Source organism: Heterobasidion irregulare (genome assembly GCF_000320585.1).
Source record: "Heterobasidion irregulare TC 32-1 unplaced genomic scaffold scaffold_10, whole genome shotgun sequence".
Lineage (NCBI taxonomy): Eukaryota > Fungi > Basidiomycota > Agaricomycetes > Russulales > Bondarzewiaceae > Heterobasidion > Heterobasidion irregulare.
In genome coordinates, this window is record NW_009258206.1 from 44,852 (window position 1) to 59,049 (window position 14,198).

Here is a 14,198-nt window from a genome sequence, read left to right on the forward strand (position 1 = left end):
TGAGAGGCGCTCCGCGGGTTCGGATACGGACCTGAACTATCTGCACCTGTCTCGGAACCGCTGAGAAGGGCGCTTTCAGCGTTTAGTCACGCTGCGTATATGCGCTACACACACTTTGGCGCTTTGTCGGACCTCGAACAGTCGGTGAGCGCGCTTAAGATATGTCTTGCAGGTGTCACGGGCCCCGAGCGATTTGCCTTTTACAATCCGCTGAGCATGTCGCTGGAGGCCCGCTTCCGGCGTCTAGGACAGCAGTAGGACGTATGGCTATCCATCGGGGCCTGTCGCACGTTTCTGGCACAGAGCGGAATCCATGACCCGATGATCCAGATGATCGTCTTTTGGCGGCTCTCCAAGGCGCTCGTCGCATATCATGACGCTACCGGGGACGGCGAGGTGCTGGACAAGGCGGCGGGCGTCGGTCGTGACGCTCTGAGGCTCTGTGGTGCGGACCATCCGCTGCTGGCTGTGATCCTGGCACTGCAGGGCACGATTCTCCGACAGCGCTTCGTCGTACATGGGAACGAGGAGGATTTGAAAGCTGCTTGGACACTTGCATGTGCTGCTGTGGCGACCCACGAGGCCTCCAAAGGCGAAGATCAGAACATGATGCACTCCGTGGCAGCCAAAGGAATGTGCGCCTTGGTGATGTGGGAGGACGGAGGCAAGCTGGAGGACCTGAATGCGGCAATTGCGCCCTTTAGAGGCGTGGCGGAAGAACGGCGTGAGACGCACCCGGACAGAGCGGAGGCGCTCTTCAGACTTGGAGATGCGTTGAAGAGACGGTACCAGCTTCAGGAGGCCAAGGGGGATCTCGTCGAAGCCATCTGCCTTTGTCGAGACGCGTTGGGAGCAGAGACGGACACACGCCACCCACGATACCCCTTCTGGGCTGCAGGTCTTGCTGCGTGTCTGCTAGAGGTCGCGAAAAAAGAAGCCAACGCGGACGCGCTCGACGAGGCGGCGGTGTGGGCCGAGCTCGCAGTTTCGCTGACCCCGGAGATGCACCCGGGGTTGGCGGGCGTGATGGTGGCCTGGGGCGATGTCGTATACGCGAGGTATGAATCGCGAGGAGACGTGAATGACTTGGATGAGTGCCTGCACATGTACGCCCAGACAGCGACCTCGACTGCTCTGAGCGGACACTGTCTGCGGTACACTAGGATATGGGAGGCCGTCGCCACGAAACACCGTCGTGCCTCGGATGTCGGTGTTCGACGCGCGCCTGCAGCAACAGCTTCGCACGGTAAATATAGGGCGGTCCGTGCAGGCGCGACACGACATTCTCGCGAAGAGCCCGAGCGAAAGCTCCCGCGCGGCTGCACACGCGATTCGAGAGGGGGAGCTGGAGCATGCGATAGAGCTGCTGGAGCATGACCGGTCCGTCATTTGGCAGCAGACGCTACGGCTTCGGCCGTCGATGGACAAGTTGCACCAGGTTTCGCCTGCCCTCGCGGGTCGACTGTCCGAGACGATAGGTGAACTCGACGGCATCATGCGCACACAATATATGACCTACACGTTTGCCACAATCGACAGCATCAGGGATCCTGATCGCACGGAGCGGTGCCACCGCGAGGTCGCGGAGAGATACGAGGACTTGCTCGCTGAAGTGAGAAAGCTGGACGGGTTCGACGAGTTCATGCGATTGACGAGATTTGCGGACCTGGAGGGAATCGCGCGCGATGGGCCGGTCGTGGTTGTGAACCTGTGCAAAGACCGCTGCGACGCGCTCGTGTTGACGGCTGCATATGGCATCCGCCACGTCCCTCTGCCCAACGCAGACTTTTGACAGCTCGAATGCGCGCAGGAAGAGTTGGCGTTCGCTGCAGGGTCTTTGGAGGAAAAACCCGCTGCGGACACCATGCGCACCATGGACTCTGGGCTTTTGAAGACCTTGCGACTTCTCTGGAAGACGATCGCCAAGCCCGTAATCGAAGAGCTACGCGCGTTCGGTCCCATCGCGGAGCGTCTGTTCTGGTGCATGGCTGGGGCAGCAGACATGCCCATACACGCGGCGGGAGCATACGAAGACGGGTGCTTGAATTTGCCCGACATCGTCGTGTCGTCGTACACGCCTACGCTCGCGGCCCTCCTCCGCGCGAGGAAGTCCGCAGGAGCTAAGTCTGCCAGGATCCTGGCCGTGGCCAAGAGTGAAACGGCCGGGTTTTGTGATCTGCCTTGTGCAAAGATGGAGATCGAGGTTCTGCAAGAATATGCGTCTCTTCCTGTGACCGCGCTCGTCGACGGTGCAGTCTCGTCAGCCGCTGTGCTAGATAACCTGCGGACGCACAGCTGGGTGCACCTCTGCTGCCACGGGACCGTCGACGCTCAACAGCCGTTGTTGAGCACGCTTCACCTGGGCCACGTCGGGCATCTGAACATCGAGGCCCTGATGCAGGCGCGGCTGCCGCAGGCGGACTTTGCATACCTGAGCGCGTGCCACACGGCGGTGGGGTCTGTCGCGCGGAACGAGTCGATGAGCCTGGCGGCGGCGCTCCAGGTAACGGGGTTCAGGTCGATCGTGGCGACGATGTATTCTATCGGGGACAACGACGGACCTGTTGTGGCGATGGAGGTGTACAAGTACATGTTCCGAGACGGCGCCCGGGCTGCACGGTCGTCTGACGCGGCCGTTGGGGTGCACCGGGCGGCGCGCGCGCTGCAGCGGTCGGGGGCGCAGCTGTTCCGCTGGGTAAGCGATCCGCAATGTTGGGTGGGAAAGTGACTGACATTTGAGTGCAGGTTCCGTTCATTCATATCGGGCTGTGACGGTTGTACCGGGCTGGAATGAATCATTTTGCGATGCCGACTGGAGGAGCGTGGAGGCGAACGCGCGTGAAACAAGTGTGGTAAAGAGGAATGTGTACATACACACACGTTTTCGGACGGCGGGTCAATGACGGTGTCTTACTTATCGGAGACAGATGGCTGTGTGGGAGGACAGACCTGGACGTGATGCGAGTCATGCTGCGTGTACGTGCCCCGGGGCAGGAAGTGCTAAATATAAGCGTGCGATGACGAACGGGGGCGTGGGAAGGACGGGTGGCGGGGGGGAGAGGGTGCCACCTGCATGCGTGGGCTGCGCGTGTGGCTGATGGCGATGGCGAGACGGCAAGTGGGCCGTGAGTGACCGTCGCCTAGTGGGGACGCGAGAGAGAACACGAAAGAAAGTGCGAGGAGAAGAGAAATAGGGCGCAAGGCGGACTAGGACGCCAGCTCGTAGTTGTAGACAAGGGCCCCTGTAAATTGCAGATCGTCGGGTGGGATGGATGGCGTACGAACGCGAAGACTTACGGAGGTCAGGCGGCGCAGCGTTCTTGATGGGCCGGTCAGAGTCCGTTCGGCAATTGGGAAGGCTCATTGAACACGTCGCCACTGTCGATCCCGGCCCTGTCCGGCGCAAGGTCAGGACACGCTCGACGAACGGGCAATTCACACTCACTCGACCAGGTTCCTCTTGTCGTTGTCGACGAATTCACGGAGAATGGCAACGCGAACGTCAAAGGGGATCGCAAATGGGATGTTGTAGAGGATCCGCAGGCGCGGGGAAAGGTAGAGGGCTCGTTGATTACTCAGAGGCTACAGCGTGAACGCAATGTCCAACCATTGCCTCGAGAACGGGGCGTAGACTCCGGCCTAACGTCTGCGGATGAGTAGAATCCGTCGTCGCCCACCTTCACAAGAGATCGTGTGTACAAATGGATAACCAACACCAAGGGAAGCCATGACGACGGATGGATGGGATCTGGAAGAAGCGTGAGCAGTGACAACAGGCAGAAGAAACACCAGCTCGCGCGTGAATGCGCGCAGGCCGCGTGTGAAATCACCAGCCAATGAGATTTGTATCATTCCACACCACTGTGCGCCCCCAATCAACTGACTACCCTTCAAAAATGAACCACACTTTGCATGTCGTCACGTCAGCACCTATAACCAGCACAAGGGGCTGCGAATGCACCTTCAAGAGGAGCCGCTGCCCCGCACATCGCGCGCATCTGCTCCCGCACCTCTCAACAGTTCGTATAGACCCACCAACACAGGCGAAACCCAGATGCCCACATTGGCTCTCATGCGGGCGCGCCAACCGCGACTGTGCGATGACGACCCTCGGGTCTAGGAAGGAGAAGATCGAGAGTTCGAGAGTGTGACCGTGGAGGCTGTATAATCGACCTTCTCTTCAACGTGCTCAACCTCGCGTGATAAGATAATCGCTTTGCTCCATGCGCCGTGAGACAGGATGGGCGCAGAGCAGTCGTTTAAAGAGAATGGCGCTGACACGGATGTCGTGGATGTTGATGAGAAAAGAGAAAGCCGTGGAGATGGAAGAGGGTGTGGAGAGAGCATGGAGTGGGTGCCCGGAGTATTGCAGCTGCAAACTGTAAGAAAAAATGATATCAGCAGTGCGCACTTTCTCTGAGCATCTGTTGTCTGCTGGCGTCATCGAGAGCACGCAGAGAAAGGGTTCAGAAGAAGAAAAAGCTCACTAATGAAGTCTAAAATGTCCTGAAAGAGCAAGGAGACCTCGGCTGAGGAAGCATGTTGCGCTCGATGTTCAAAGGTGCGGGGAGGGTCGACGCGACGCGACGTGGCGGTGTGCTTGATCACGAGACGTTGGAGGGCACTGTGTGCCGACACAGTCGGAGGGAAAACTCCGACTGTGTTCCGACACAGTCGGACTGTGTCCCGACACAGTCGGACTGTGTGGCGCGACAATCAACGGACTGTGTGCGGCACGGCCGGACTGTGTGGCGCAGATTCACCGCCAAATCTCGGACTGTCACCGAGAATCCGGACTGTGTGGCGCTGAACCAGCGCCAAAATCCGGACTGTGTGCGGTCTCGGCCGGACTGTGTGGCGCAACAGAGAGACTGTGCGTGGTGTGACAACAGTGTGACAACTGTACACCCGCAATCTCCCGATTGTGTGCCGCCCTTTCCCGATGCTGACTAAACTGTGTCTCTGGGTTGCAGAATACCCTCAACATCACAAACAATTACATATCTCTCGATCCCCTAATCCAAATAATATAATTATGGCATAGTTTGAAAGGAAATGTATGTAGGAGCATTTTATTAGTTTTGCAATGGAAATCCAAGGACAATTGTGGACTGGAGACTCGGTTTTTTGAGCTTTTCCCTCAATTCTGTATTTTGCCTGTAACATCTTCAGTACTCCATGTCTACTAATGAAAATATTAGGGTACCATGAAAAATACATTTTAAGCCTATTGAATCAGACAGAATTGTGTGCAACTTCGGATTTGGTTCCCAAAACCCAGACTGTGCTTTACACAGTCTGGTTTTAGGGGCTAGACTGTTTAAATCCATATCTATTGAGCCCCTGATTCAATCTCACTGCTTCTGGGCCTCAAAGCTGAAACAGGGTATGAAGATTACAGAAAGGATTTTTTCATATTTATATTTACATTTAATTGGCAACACAGTAGTTTCGGATATTGGTGGACTCAAAAGTGTCGGTAATACTACTAGGCTCAGATAGCTAGAGCATTTGAGAAAGGAGTTGTGGAGTTGGGTGTCTTAGTCTAACCTTCCCTTGCAGCGGAACCAGAAAAGCTACCATGATGCAAGTTGGACATCATTCAAGCTCCTATATTCTGTAATAAATACACCCCAACTGGACTAGGTTCAGGCACTACCCATAAAATCTCAAAAGTCATTCATATGCCTCCAGAATTCAGCCAACTAACAATACTTTACTCATGTGTCATGTGTCAGCTACTGCTAACAAAAACAGTGCTAGGATGACAAGAATGGCACTGTATGCCCTCTTTTCTGCCCCCACCACCTCCTCTGGGCAAGGGGGTGAGTTTGACAATCATTTGGAAACAGAGATTCAACTAAATAACAACAAATTCGAGATATATTGCTATTTTGGGAAGTTAGTTATTAACCTTAAAAACCAAGGGGTCCGATACATGCCTGTTAATAACGTGTTATTAATGCATTATTAACACCTGTTATTAACCCGGTTAAAAATTAGGAATTCTACACAGCGCCCTATTCCTCGGTGTTCATTGCTCTGACACTGCACGATGTATCTCCGTGGCCTCTGATTAGTTGTGATATTTTACGAGCTTTGTTCACACAGGTTACTGAGACCCTCTCCCTAGATGCAGACCCCTGCTGGACCCTAGCTATGTTTCATGATGCAGTTGGACATGCTCAGAGTTTGAAACACACCTCCCTCTCCGAATCTACTCTACCACTGTTTTGCACAGCTATGAAGACAAATATAGACTCCACAGCTACCGAGCAGACGCCAGCCAACTCATACAGTGAATGTATCCCTTTCCCCAGTCTTGAGGTTATACAGTTGCATCGCTTCCATTCCTTACCCATACCCACTCTATATCTCTTCACCCACGTGCTCAAACAACGCAGTGCATTGCGGTCTCCAACTCAGGAGGTCGATATCATCGAATGGGACCCACCAGAGCAATGGGTTGGCGAGCTAAGGCACATCATGCCAATTGTCAATTAGGGTGGAGAGTAGAGACATCGGCCATGGTGATATATCTAACTTCGCCTCCAGACCGTAATTGCTTCCACATACAAATTTACGAGGGTGTATTTCATGTTTCAGACGACAGAAATTGTGATGCAATCTGATTAAATTTCGTGCCGTACAGCTCCCATAAAAGGAAAAGTTGCATTTGGATTCTCAACCTTCAAACACTCTCCACTGTGTTGATCAAAGTTGAATCTGCATTTTGTGTCTCTTTCCTTGCTTTCCCCTATTGAGACTCTTTGGTTTTCAAAATTACTGACATGGCGGCCACCGTGGAGGACCATACTGGCCCTAGCCGAACTAACGAATCTGATCAGTCTCCACTTGCCTCCGTATCTGTGCGTAACAGAATATCCATCGACGCGTCTTACGCGCCTGAAATGGTCAAGTTCTGGGCAAAGAAGTATCAAGATGCGAAGAAAGAGCTTGATCTGCTCAAGGTTCGCATATGCATCACATTCTTCTCTTCTGAAGCTTCATGCCGGGATTCTGACAAGGCAGTGACTGTGTGTCTGAAACAGCGACACCTCTTTACGCAGCCTGATAGGAACGAGCTCCAGCAGGAGCAGAAGAGCCTGAAGACGCTCGTATCTCAATTGAAGTCAGAAAGTCGCGTCCGGGCTGCCTACGAAAAAGAGTTGAACAAGACAGTCGTGAAGGCGCAGCAACAAAAGGACAAGTGGCAGGAAGAAGTTGTGCGTTTCGAGAAGGAAAGGACAGAGACGGTCGGAAAGGTCGCCGATCTGGAGGCGGAGAACGAGGCGCTCAAACAGTAGGTGTGATACTCTGCATCTATGCCTGAGTGGTGTTCATCAGAGACGCGTCTCTAGATCGAGGACTTCTATGGTCAATGTAATGCTCTGGCTGCGGAGGCTGATCAAAGTAGGAGGGCCAAGGTCGAGGCAATTCACGCCTGTTTCATTCATTGATCCTGTGTTTCTTGAGGGCATCAAGCCTGTCCAGCTTCCGGAGACACTGTTGGACGCGCTTGGTCCGAAGGTGTCGCTCATGGTGCGTATTGAGGAGTTTAGTTGTAGCTTTCTCTTCAGTCCACGTATTTCAACTCATATGCATCGAATTGTCATGTAAAGCTCAGCGGCGATAGACCGTCAATGCAGAGGTGTGTATCTCTTCATGTGCATCGAAGGTGAAGATGAACGTGCATGAGCTCAGCGATATCCACTTCATTCGTCGTCCGCCGATCTGCATGCCCCTTTGCGTAGAAGAATGTGGGATGCATGGACACTGGTTTTATCCAACAGCACAAGTACGGGAAAACACGCCGGTTGACCTGGTGATCGAGAGTACACCAAACATGGTGAGCGCACTTCAAAATATGTAGCCCTACTATAAAATTTCAATGATGATTTGTAGTGGATGTACTTAGGGAAATACCTATGCGCGTTTATGCCGGTAAGCGAGATGCAGTTGTCAGAGTGGATGAATTTAAACGAGATAGTCTGTTCGACTCAGCCCTTGCTTGATGCTGATACCTATTTTTCTAACAGACAAAAGTGATACACTGTCGGCAAGTAGTGAGTGCCGGCCTGCCTCCAGATCAAAGCGTGTTGTTACCTGCTCAAATGACTATGAAACGGCGCTACGAGACGGGCGAGTGGAGCGTCCCGTGCTTCAGTCTACGGTGTGTGGGCTTTGACGTCGATCTGTACAACAGTCTCCATCTCGCGGTAGAGGAGCTTATGAGGCCCACGGCTGCGCTGGAAAAGAGGCCGGTGAGATCAGATGCTGAGAACGACGCAGTGAACAAGAGGATCAGGATCACACAAAGCCCTGGCCGGCCTTCGGGGAATGGCACAGACGTCAGCCCAGCACAGAGTTCTTCGCTGACGTATGATCCTCATCCTGAGCTGAATCCAGAAAACATCCTTGCGAGTCCTCATTCCAGCTAATCTGCTTATGGAGTCGCTTGTATCGTGCAGCCCCTTGAGTGGAGATGGTGCCTACAGTGATTGCTAGATTTTTTGCTGTTAGTAGAATATAGAGAGAACGAGCGCGATGCTGAAGAGAGGTCTCTAGTACATTCCCAGAGGAAGTGTGGAGTGCGAAGACTATGCGAAGTCGGAAGCGGAAGCAAATCGCTGAAGAGGCACATAAGATAACCACGTGTGACACCAGGAGCCGACGTTTGAACAGTTCTCCCGTTTGATAACTCAAGCCGTGACTCTACCACTTTGACCGTGAAGCTACTCTATCCCGCCTCCAATGACCTAGCTTCGCTCCCCGAAGTGTCTACATCGACGAAAATTTCGCGCTACGTCTCGTGCGAGGTTTGCGAGGGTTCTTCCTCGGGGCTCCGGCCTCCGTACGGGTCTGATGTGGTTCGCGACGACCTACCGAAACAGCCGGAGAATTCCTTGTCCAACCTTGTAGAGTATGATTCGGACGACGAGGATGGTCCCACGGAATACCTCCATCAGTGTTCTTGCGGGCATGACACGAAAGAGCATGGTGCGGACCCGGACAAACTGGGCAGAGAAGAGTTCGGGCGTCGGGCGGAGATTGCAGTGCGTCTCGAGCAACGATTGGAGGTGCGTGATCCGTGGCTTGATTGGCCTGCTTCTGGAGCAATTTAAGGCGGATTTTCGCAAACCTTCGCGTCCGTGCATCAGGTGCTGAGTTTGAACAACTTTTGTGCAATGTCTTGCGAGCATTCATCGTCCCTGTAATCCATCTGTACACAGGCCAGCGGGAATCTGCTGGATTTTGACTACATAGACACAGAAACGGAAACTCTCCGATCACAATTCAAACTGCCCGAGCCCGCCACGAGTCCCCTGACGGAAGCAGTGGCGTCACCCGGTAAGTTCCCCGCAATCAAGGCACATACTCTCAGCAACTGTGGCTGCGTTCCGTTGCTCGATGCGCATCTAACTCGGCGGAGCATGTATCACTTTACAGCCCCTTCTTCCACAGACAAACTACCACCTTCATCGGTCTCTTCGCAGCTTGACGAGGAACTCTTACAGCCACCCGCAAAGAGACGACGTATTTCCTCATCTTCATTGAGCGACGCAGAAGACGACGAAGACGAGAACAGGCCTTTTGCATCCCGAATGGTGGGGACACACGTTTCCAGCAACGGCACTCGTCCGCATGGAAGACGCAGCGGCAAGAAGGCGTCGAGTATGAAGTCAAAAGCACAGACTGCTCCGGCGTCAATACCGCCACCCACAGGTGAGCAACAAGCAGAGATGAACGGGGAGTTTTTGCAGCTGAACGGACATGAGCCACCGGTCAAAATGGAAGACCAATTAGACGAAGGGCAGCTGGATCTGTTAGCAACAGGCGTAACCGTCGACACAGCCAGTGCAGCTACGATCTCTGTGAGCTTCTTCATGGACCATCCTCCTTCACCCTGACGTTCTCTTATAGCCCCCCCTGAAACCAGAGAAAATTTCGGCAAAGGAGCTGCGGAAGGGTGTGATCAAGATCCTACCTATCGAGAATGATGGGCAGCCGCGATCGTTCGTCATCCTGACGAACCTGAAGACGCTGTTCCAGAAACAGCTACCTGCGATGCCCCGCGAATACATCGCTCGCCTGGTTTACGACTCCAACTCGAAATGTCTCGCCATCTGCAAAAGAGGATATAAAGTCGTGGGCGGAATTTGCTACCGGCCGTTCCCCCATCGTGGCTTCGCCGAAATCGTTTTTTTCGCGACGGCATCGGCAGATCAAGTCAAGGTACGTCGATCGATCTTACTTCCATCTGAGTAAAAGCTGAAGACATATCTCACAGGGCTACGGTGCCCTGCTGATGGATCATTTCAAAGCTCATATCCGACGGACCTACCCCCGACACGATGCATTTTCTGACATACGCAGATAACTTCGCAGTTGGGTATTTCAAGAAGCAAGGTTTTTCGAAGAACATCACGCTTGATCGGGCCATATAGGCAGGTTATATTAAGGACTACGAGGGCGGAACAATCATGCAGTGCACGATGCTGCGAAAGGTCGGTTACCTCGTCACGAAGGAGATCGTGGCACAGCAGAGGGAAGCGATCTTGGCAAAGATCAGACAGATGTCGAAGAGTCGTATTGTGTACGAGGGACTGCCACAGTTTCAGGATGGGAAGGGGGAAGGGCTCGTCATCGATCCCAAGGACGTGCCAGGTTTGAGTCAGTATACTGACTTCTTTTTTTGTTGTGGGGCAACTGACGAGCAACAGGGGAGAGCGGGTGGATGCCCAATATTAATGTTCCGTGCGTGTATTCTTGTTTCGGATGTGTTCTGTTAGTCACTCACGCCATTTCAGTGCACGCCCCTCAACTAAGAATTTTGAGCGCAGCGCAATGGAATCTATCCTGTCAGACTTGCAGGCTCACCCTCAGGCCTGGGCCTTCAAGGAACCTGTCAACGCTCAGGAGGTGCCGGATTACTACGATGTAATTCAAAATCCGATGGGTCAGTCCTATTCCTTTTCCTGCGCCATTCTGGTCGACCAATCCCGCTCACGTCAACTGTTTCGCGTAGATTTCTCAACTATGGTGCACAAACTCGAAACGGGGCAATATCAAGATCTCGACGCGTTCATTGCAGACGCTCAGCTTGTGTTCGACAACGCTAAGGTGTACAATCCCGAAGATACCATCTATTATAAAGGCGCGGTTAAGATGGAACGAGTGCTGATGGATCATGTCAGTCGCGTGCGCAAAATCAGCTGAACGGGTTGTTCTATGGACTTGTTCGTAATGCCAGTATTTTTATAGAGCTGGGTTGGGCATTGTGCTTCATTTGTCTGCGGCTGCGTATGCGCAAAATCTTCACAGGATTGCCGTGCAGCTCTTCCATACCGCGCAATTCTTCCAAGCCGTGCAACCGATGACAACGATTTTCTCATCCGATTTCCTCTGACAGCAGTCGGCATAAACATCTGATAAGTACAATGCTAGACGCTGCTGCGAATTTGATCTGCATTCCCTTGAGCCGCCATGACTCTCCAATTCTTTGAAACATCCATTTATCATAACAAGTGATTACAACGTCTGCCTGCCACTCGGAATTCCCGAGGCAACCTGATGCCGGCCCTGCTTGGTGGTTCGAAACGTCGAACGCGTTGCTGGTAGAGTACGGTGCATGGTCCAGGATAGAGGTGCCCGATGGCTGTTGGTGAACGGGACAAGATTGACATTAGAAATCTCAGGGAAGGACATATTTAGTGAAACATGAGATGTTAGACATATAATCACATATACATGGAGGAGGGATCGAAAAGCATAGAGCATAAGTTGTGATGGAAAAATAGCATGTCAAGTTACTAAGCGTACTAGTCTTCCCCATTGGATTCGGCCATAAAGGGGAGGGACGCTGACGTCGCATTAGCCATACCCGCAGAGCCACTGCCGCGCTTTATGTTAGCCCTCAACAACGAGCTACGCCGTGCCGCAAATATCAGGCCTCGTGCTTCGGTAAAGAATTGATCACAGCCACGCAGCTCATCGCTGACATCATTCTCCGTCCATCCGTCCATCTCAAGGTGCTCCTCGATGATCTCTATGAATCGATCCGAAGTCTTGAGGACTTCGAGGGCAGCGTCCCGAGATTGCTCCATGGTAGGCACCAGCTGTAACATGTCAGGGAGACTATAGAGTGGAACGAATAATCTTCGAAGCGTCTCGATGAGGCTGGCAAGCGGGGTGTTCAGGAATATTTTGAGGCCTGGTTGAGAGAAGGCACTAGGCCCGGTGACTTGAAAAAACTCGTATTTTCCATGTCCTCCGGATGTTCGCCCCTGCACGGTGTCAGATCTGCTGTCGAAATGCTCGATAAAGGCTTTCTTGAGCAATTTACATTGTGCCACAGGAAGGTGGCTGGCTCTATAGCGGACACTGGTGTACAGCAAGACGTGAAGACCAGATTCCAATTCATCACGAAGTTCATGGCGCGTGCTGTTAGGATCCATCAGTCGGGCCGCCGAAATGAATTGCCAAGTTCCCTAGAGACAAGAGTTCAGTTGTGAGGCAAATTACATGGCTGCCTCTTAGCGCACCGTTTGCCATTTCGTCGTCGATCCCTGAGTGTCAACCCCCTGATCATCGACATCTGGCAATACCATAGCTAGATCCCAATCAATCAAGATTCCTTTGCCTGAATCAGATATCAAAATATTGCCGGCACTGAGATCGCCATGTCGTACGTGTGCCAATCTAAATGCCAGATCGTGCGCTGCACAGAAAGACGTTGGTAAGCGTGCAAGGTGTCAAAGACATTGTCGAGTTACCTTTCATCCCATCGTGCATAGCGCTGACGAGCTCTTTTGACGATCTAAATTGGCTCAAGGGCCGTCCGATGTCCCCCAGAACTAACCGATGGAGCCTGTGTCGCCTCGGAGGATTCGTCGTCTTGCAGAACCACTCTTTTGAACTGTATTCGTGCGTCCGCGTGTCTTGACCCAGAATGTCTTGAGAACAGATCAACGTCGAGATCCCGGTTACACCTGATCGTTCGAGGTGTCGATAGGTGGCTCCTTCCTTCTCGATCCCATCCTCCAAGTACCGCCAGCTGTTCTTCAGATACACAAGTTTCTGTCTGGTGATGTCATATGCAATGTACCCGTCTGTGGCTCTCCCAAACGGGCTGCCGCTCTGCCAATGAGGTTTGGATGCGATGAAATAGTATTTCCGGTGTGTGTCATCGTCCGTGACACAAAACTGGTGGAAGGTGGCATCGGACGAGTAGAGGCATTGAGCCGTCTCTTCGTCCTCGCCTAGGAGCCTAGCCAGAAACCTGGCTCGTTCGTCAAATGCTTTCTTCGCCCTCTTGATGTCTCTCGCCATGGGCTTTGTGAGCGACGTATCTCGTCCACGTTGCACGTCATTGAAACTGTTGAACCTCCAAAGGAACATGATCAGATGAGTAGGATCTCTCCTCCAGTTGACTCGTTCAGTCACAATAGCTCCCGCGCGATCCCATCGAATGAAGCGAACATAGTCACCAAGCAAGACCACAGTGAATAGAAAGAACCGGTTCTGCGCCGAGAGCTGCAAGCCTGCATATGAACAGATTTGGCCTCGATTCTTGGTCGCCGCCTGCGAGCGGCTCAAGACTGTGTGTGTATCGCCAGAGGTCGCACTGGGAGCGAGATATTTGAATGGGTCCTTAGTCTCTGGCTTGCGCTCGATGCACAGTTCCATCGGCTCAAAGTCAGTTACATCACCGCCTTGCAGAGATCTCTTGTAAGCAACCATGTCTGGCTTGCGTTTGAAGTCTGCATCCTGATTGTCAGTCGTGTTGACAAATCTCAGCTTCTGGCAAATTCCAGATGCCTCGACAGCATCTTTCTGTGAATGCGATATAATCAACATCGGTCTCTAATAACAAAGGAGAACATATACGCACAAAGTGATCCTCAAATTTTCCGATCCTAGGTATGTTCTTGAAGATTTGGGTGGCACGCTTGGGAGGTTTCTTGTCATCCTGCGTCTTCATGAAAGCGTCAAAGAATTCTGTGATAGGCATAGGTCCGTGAAAGTCGTTCTCAGTCTCTTCAGCAAGTAGAGCGTATTCGGCTGATGCATCAGATATTTTCATCGCACTGAAACGTTGAGCGCTGGCTATTTTGTGTGAAGACATGTCAGGAGCAGTAGAGCAGGTGTGGAATTCAACTTACAGAGATAGAGAAAGTGCTTAAGTACTGGAGACT

General features: G+C 52.5%; 7 protein-coding genes across 7 annotated transcripts; 6 read left to right on the forward strand and 1 right to left on the reverse strand.

Moving 5' to 3' along the window:
• Positions 1 to 321: 321 nt before the first annotated feature.
• Positions 322 to 2,915, forward strand: HETIRDRAFT_460496 (uncharacterized protein; the record flags this gene model as incomplete). Its single annotated transcript, XM_009552259.1, has 5 exons — positions 322 to 1,058; positions 1,121 to 1,154; positions 1,232 to 1,765; positions 1,811 to 2,695; positions 2,746 to 2,915. 5 exons carry the CDS (start codon positions 322 to 324, stop codon positions 2,770 to 2,772), a joined length of 2,217 nt encoding a protein of 738 aa, XP_009550554.1. The 3' UTR covers positions 2,773 to 2,915.
• A 357-nt stretch (positions 2,916 to 3,272) lies between these two features.
• On the forward strand, positions 3,273 to 3,660 carry HETIRDRAFT_454428 (uncharacterized protein; the record flags this gene model as incomplete). Its single annotated transcript, XM_009552260.1, has 2 exons — positions 3,273 to 3,407; positions 3,454 to 3,660. The coding sequence occupies 2 exons, from the start codon at positions 3,273 to 3,275 to the stop codon at positions 3,658 to 3,660; spliced, it is 342 nt and encodes a 113-aa protein (XP_009550555.1).
• A 3,131-nt stretch (positions 3,661 to 6,791) lies between these two features.
• HETIRDRAFT_327583 (uncharacterized protein) lies at positions 6,792 to 8,441 on the forward strand (the record flags this gene model as incomplete). The annotated part of the gene is made up of 6 exons (XM_009552261.1): positions 6,792 to 7,303; positions 7,362 to 7,542; positions 7,623 to 7,651; positions 7,705 to 7,849; positions 7,906 to 7,989; positions 8,040 to 8,441. The coding sequence occupies 6 exons, from the start codon at positions 6,792 to 6,794 to the stop codon at positions 8,439 to 8,441; spliced, it is 1,353 nt and encodes a 450-aa protein (XP_009550556.1).
• Positions 8,442 to 8,729: 288 nt separating this feature from the next.
• HETIRDRAFT_243540 (uncharacterized protein) lies at positions 8,730 to 9,329 on the forward strand (the record flags this gene model as incomplete). The annotated part of the gene is made up of 2 exons (XM_009552262.1): positions 8,730 to 9,080; positions 9,234 to 9,329. Coding segments are annotated over 2 exons (447 nt in total), but the record flags the coding sequence as incomplete, so codon positions are not given.
• A 105-nt stretch (positions 9,330 to 9,434) lies between these two features.
• Positions 9,435 to 10,381, forward strand: HETIRDRAFT_174333 (uncharacterized protein; the record flags this gene model as incomplete). The annotated part of the gene is made up of 3 exons (XM_009552263.1): positions 9,435 to 9,875; positions 9,925 to 10,236; positions 10,292 to 10,381. The coding sequence occupies 3 exons, from the start codon at positions 9,435 to 9,437 to the stop codon at positions 10,379 to 10,381; spliced, it is 843 nt and encodes a 280-aa protein (XP_009550558.1).
• A 13-nt stretch (positions 10,382 to 10,394) lies between these two features.
• Positions 10,395 to 11,345, forward strand: HETIRDRAFT_441659 (uncharacterized protein). Its single transcript, XM_009552264.1, has 4 exons — positions 10,395 to 10,674; positions 10,725 to 10,758; positions 10,812 to 10,960; positions 11,030 to 11,345. Exons 1-4 carry the CDS (start codon positions 10,485 to 10,487, stop codon positions 11,218 to 11,220), a joined length of 564 nt encoding a protein of 187 aa, XP_009550559.1. The 5' UTR covers positions 10,395 to 10,484; the 3' UTR covers positions 11,221 to 11,345.
• A 565-nt stretch (positions 11,346 to 11,910) lies between these two features.
• On the reverse strand, positions 11,911 to 14,128 carry HETIRDRAFT_454430 (uncharacterized protein; the record flags this gene model as incomplete). The annotated part of the gene is made up of 5 exons (XM_009552265.1): positions 11,911 to 11,928; positions 12,003 to 12,491; positions 12,546 to 12,721; positions 12,777 to 13,836; positions 13,895 to 14,128. The coding sequence occupies 5 exons, from the start codon at positions 14,126 to 14,128 to the stop codon at positions 11,911 to 11,913; spliced, it is 1,977 nt and encodes a 658-aa protein (XP_009550560.1).
• Positions 14,129 to 14,198: the final 70 nt, after the last annotated feature.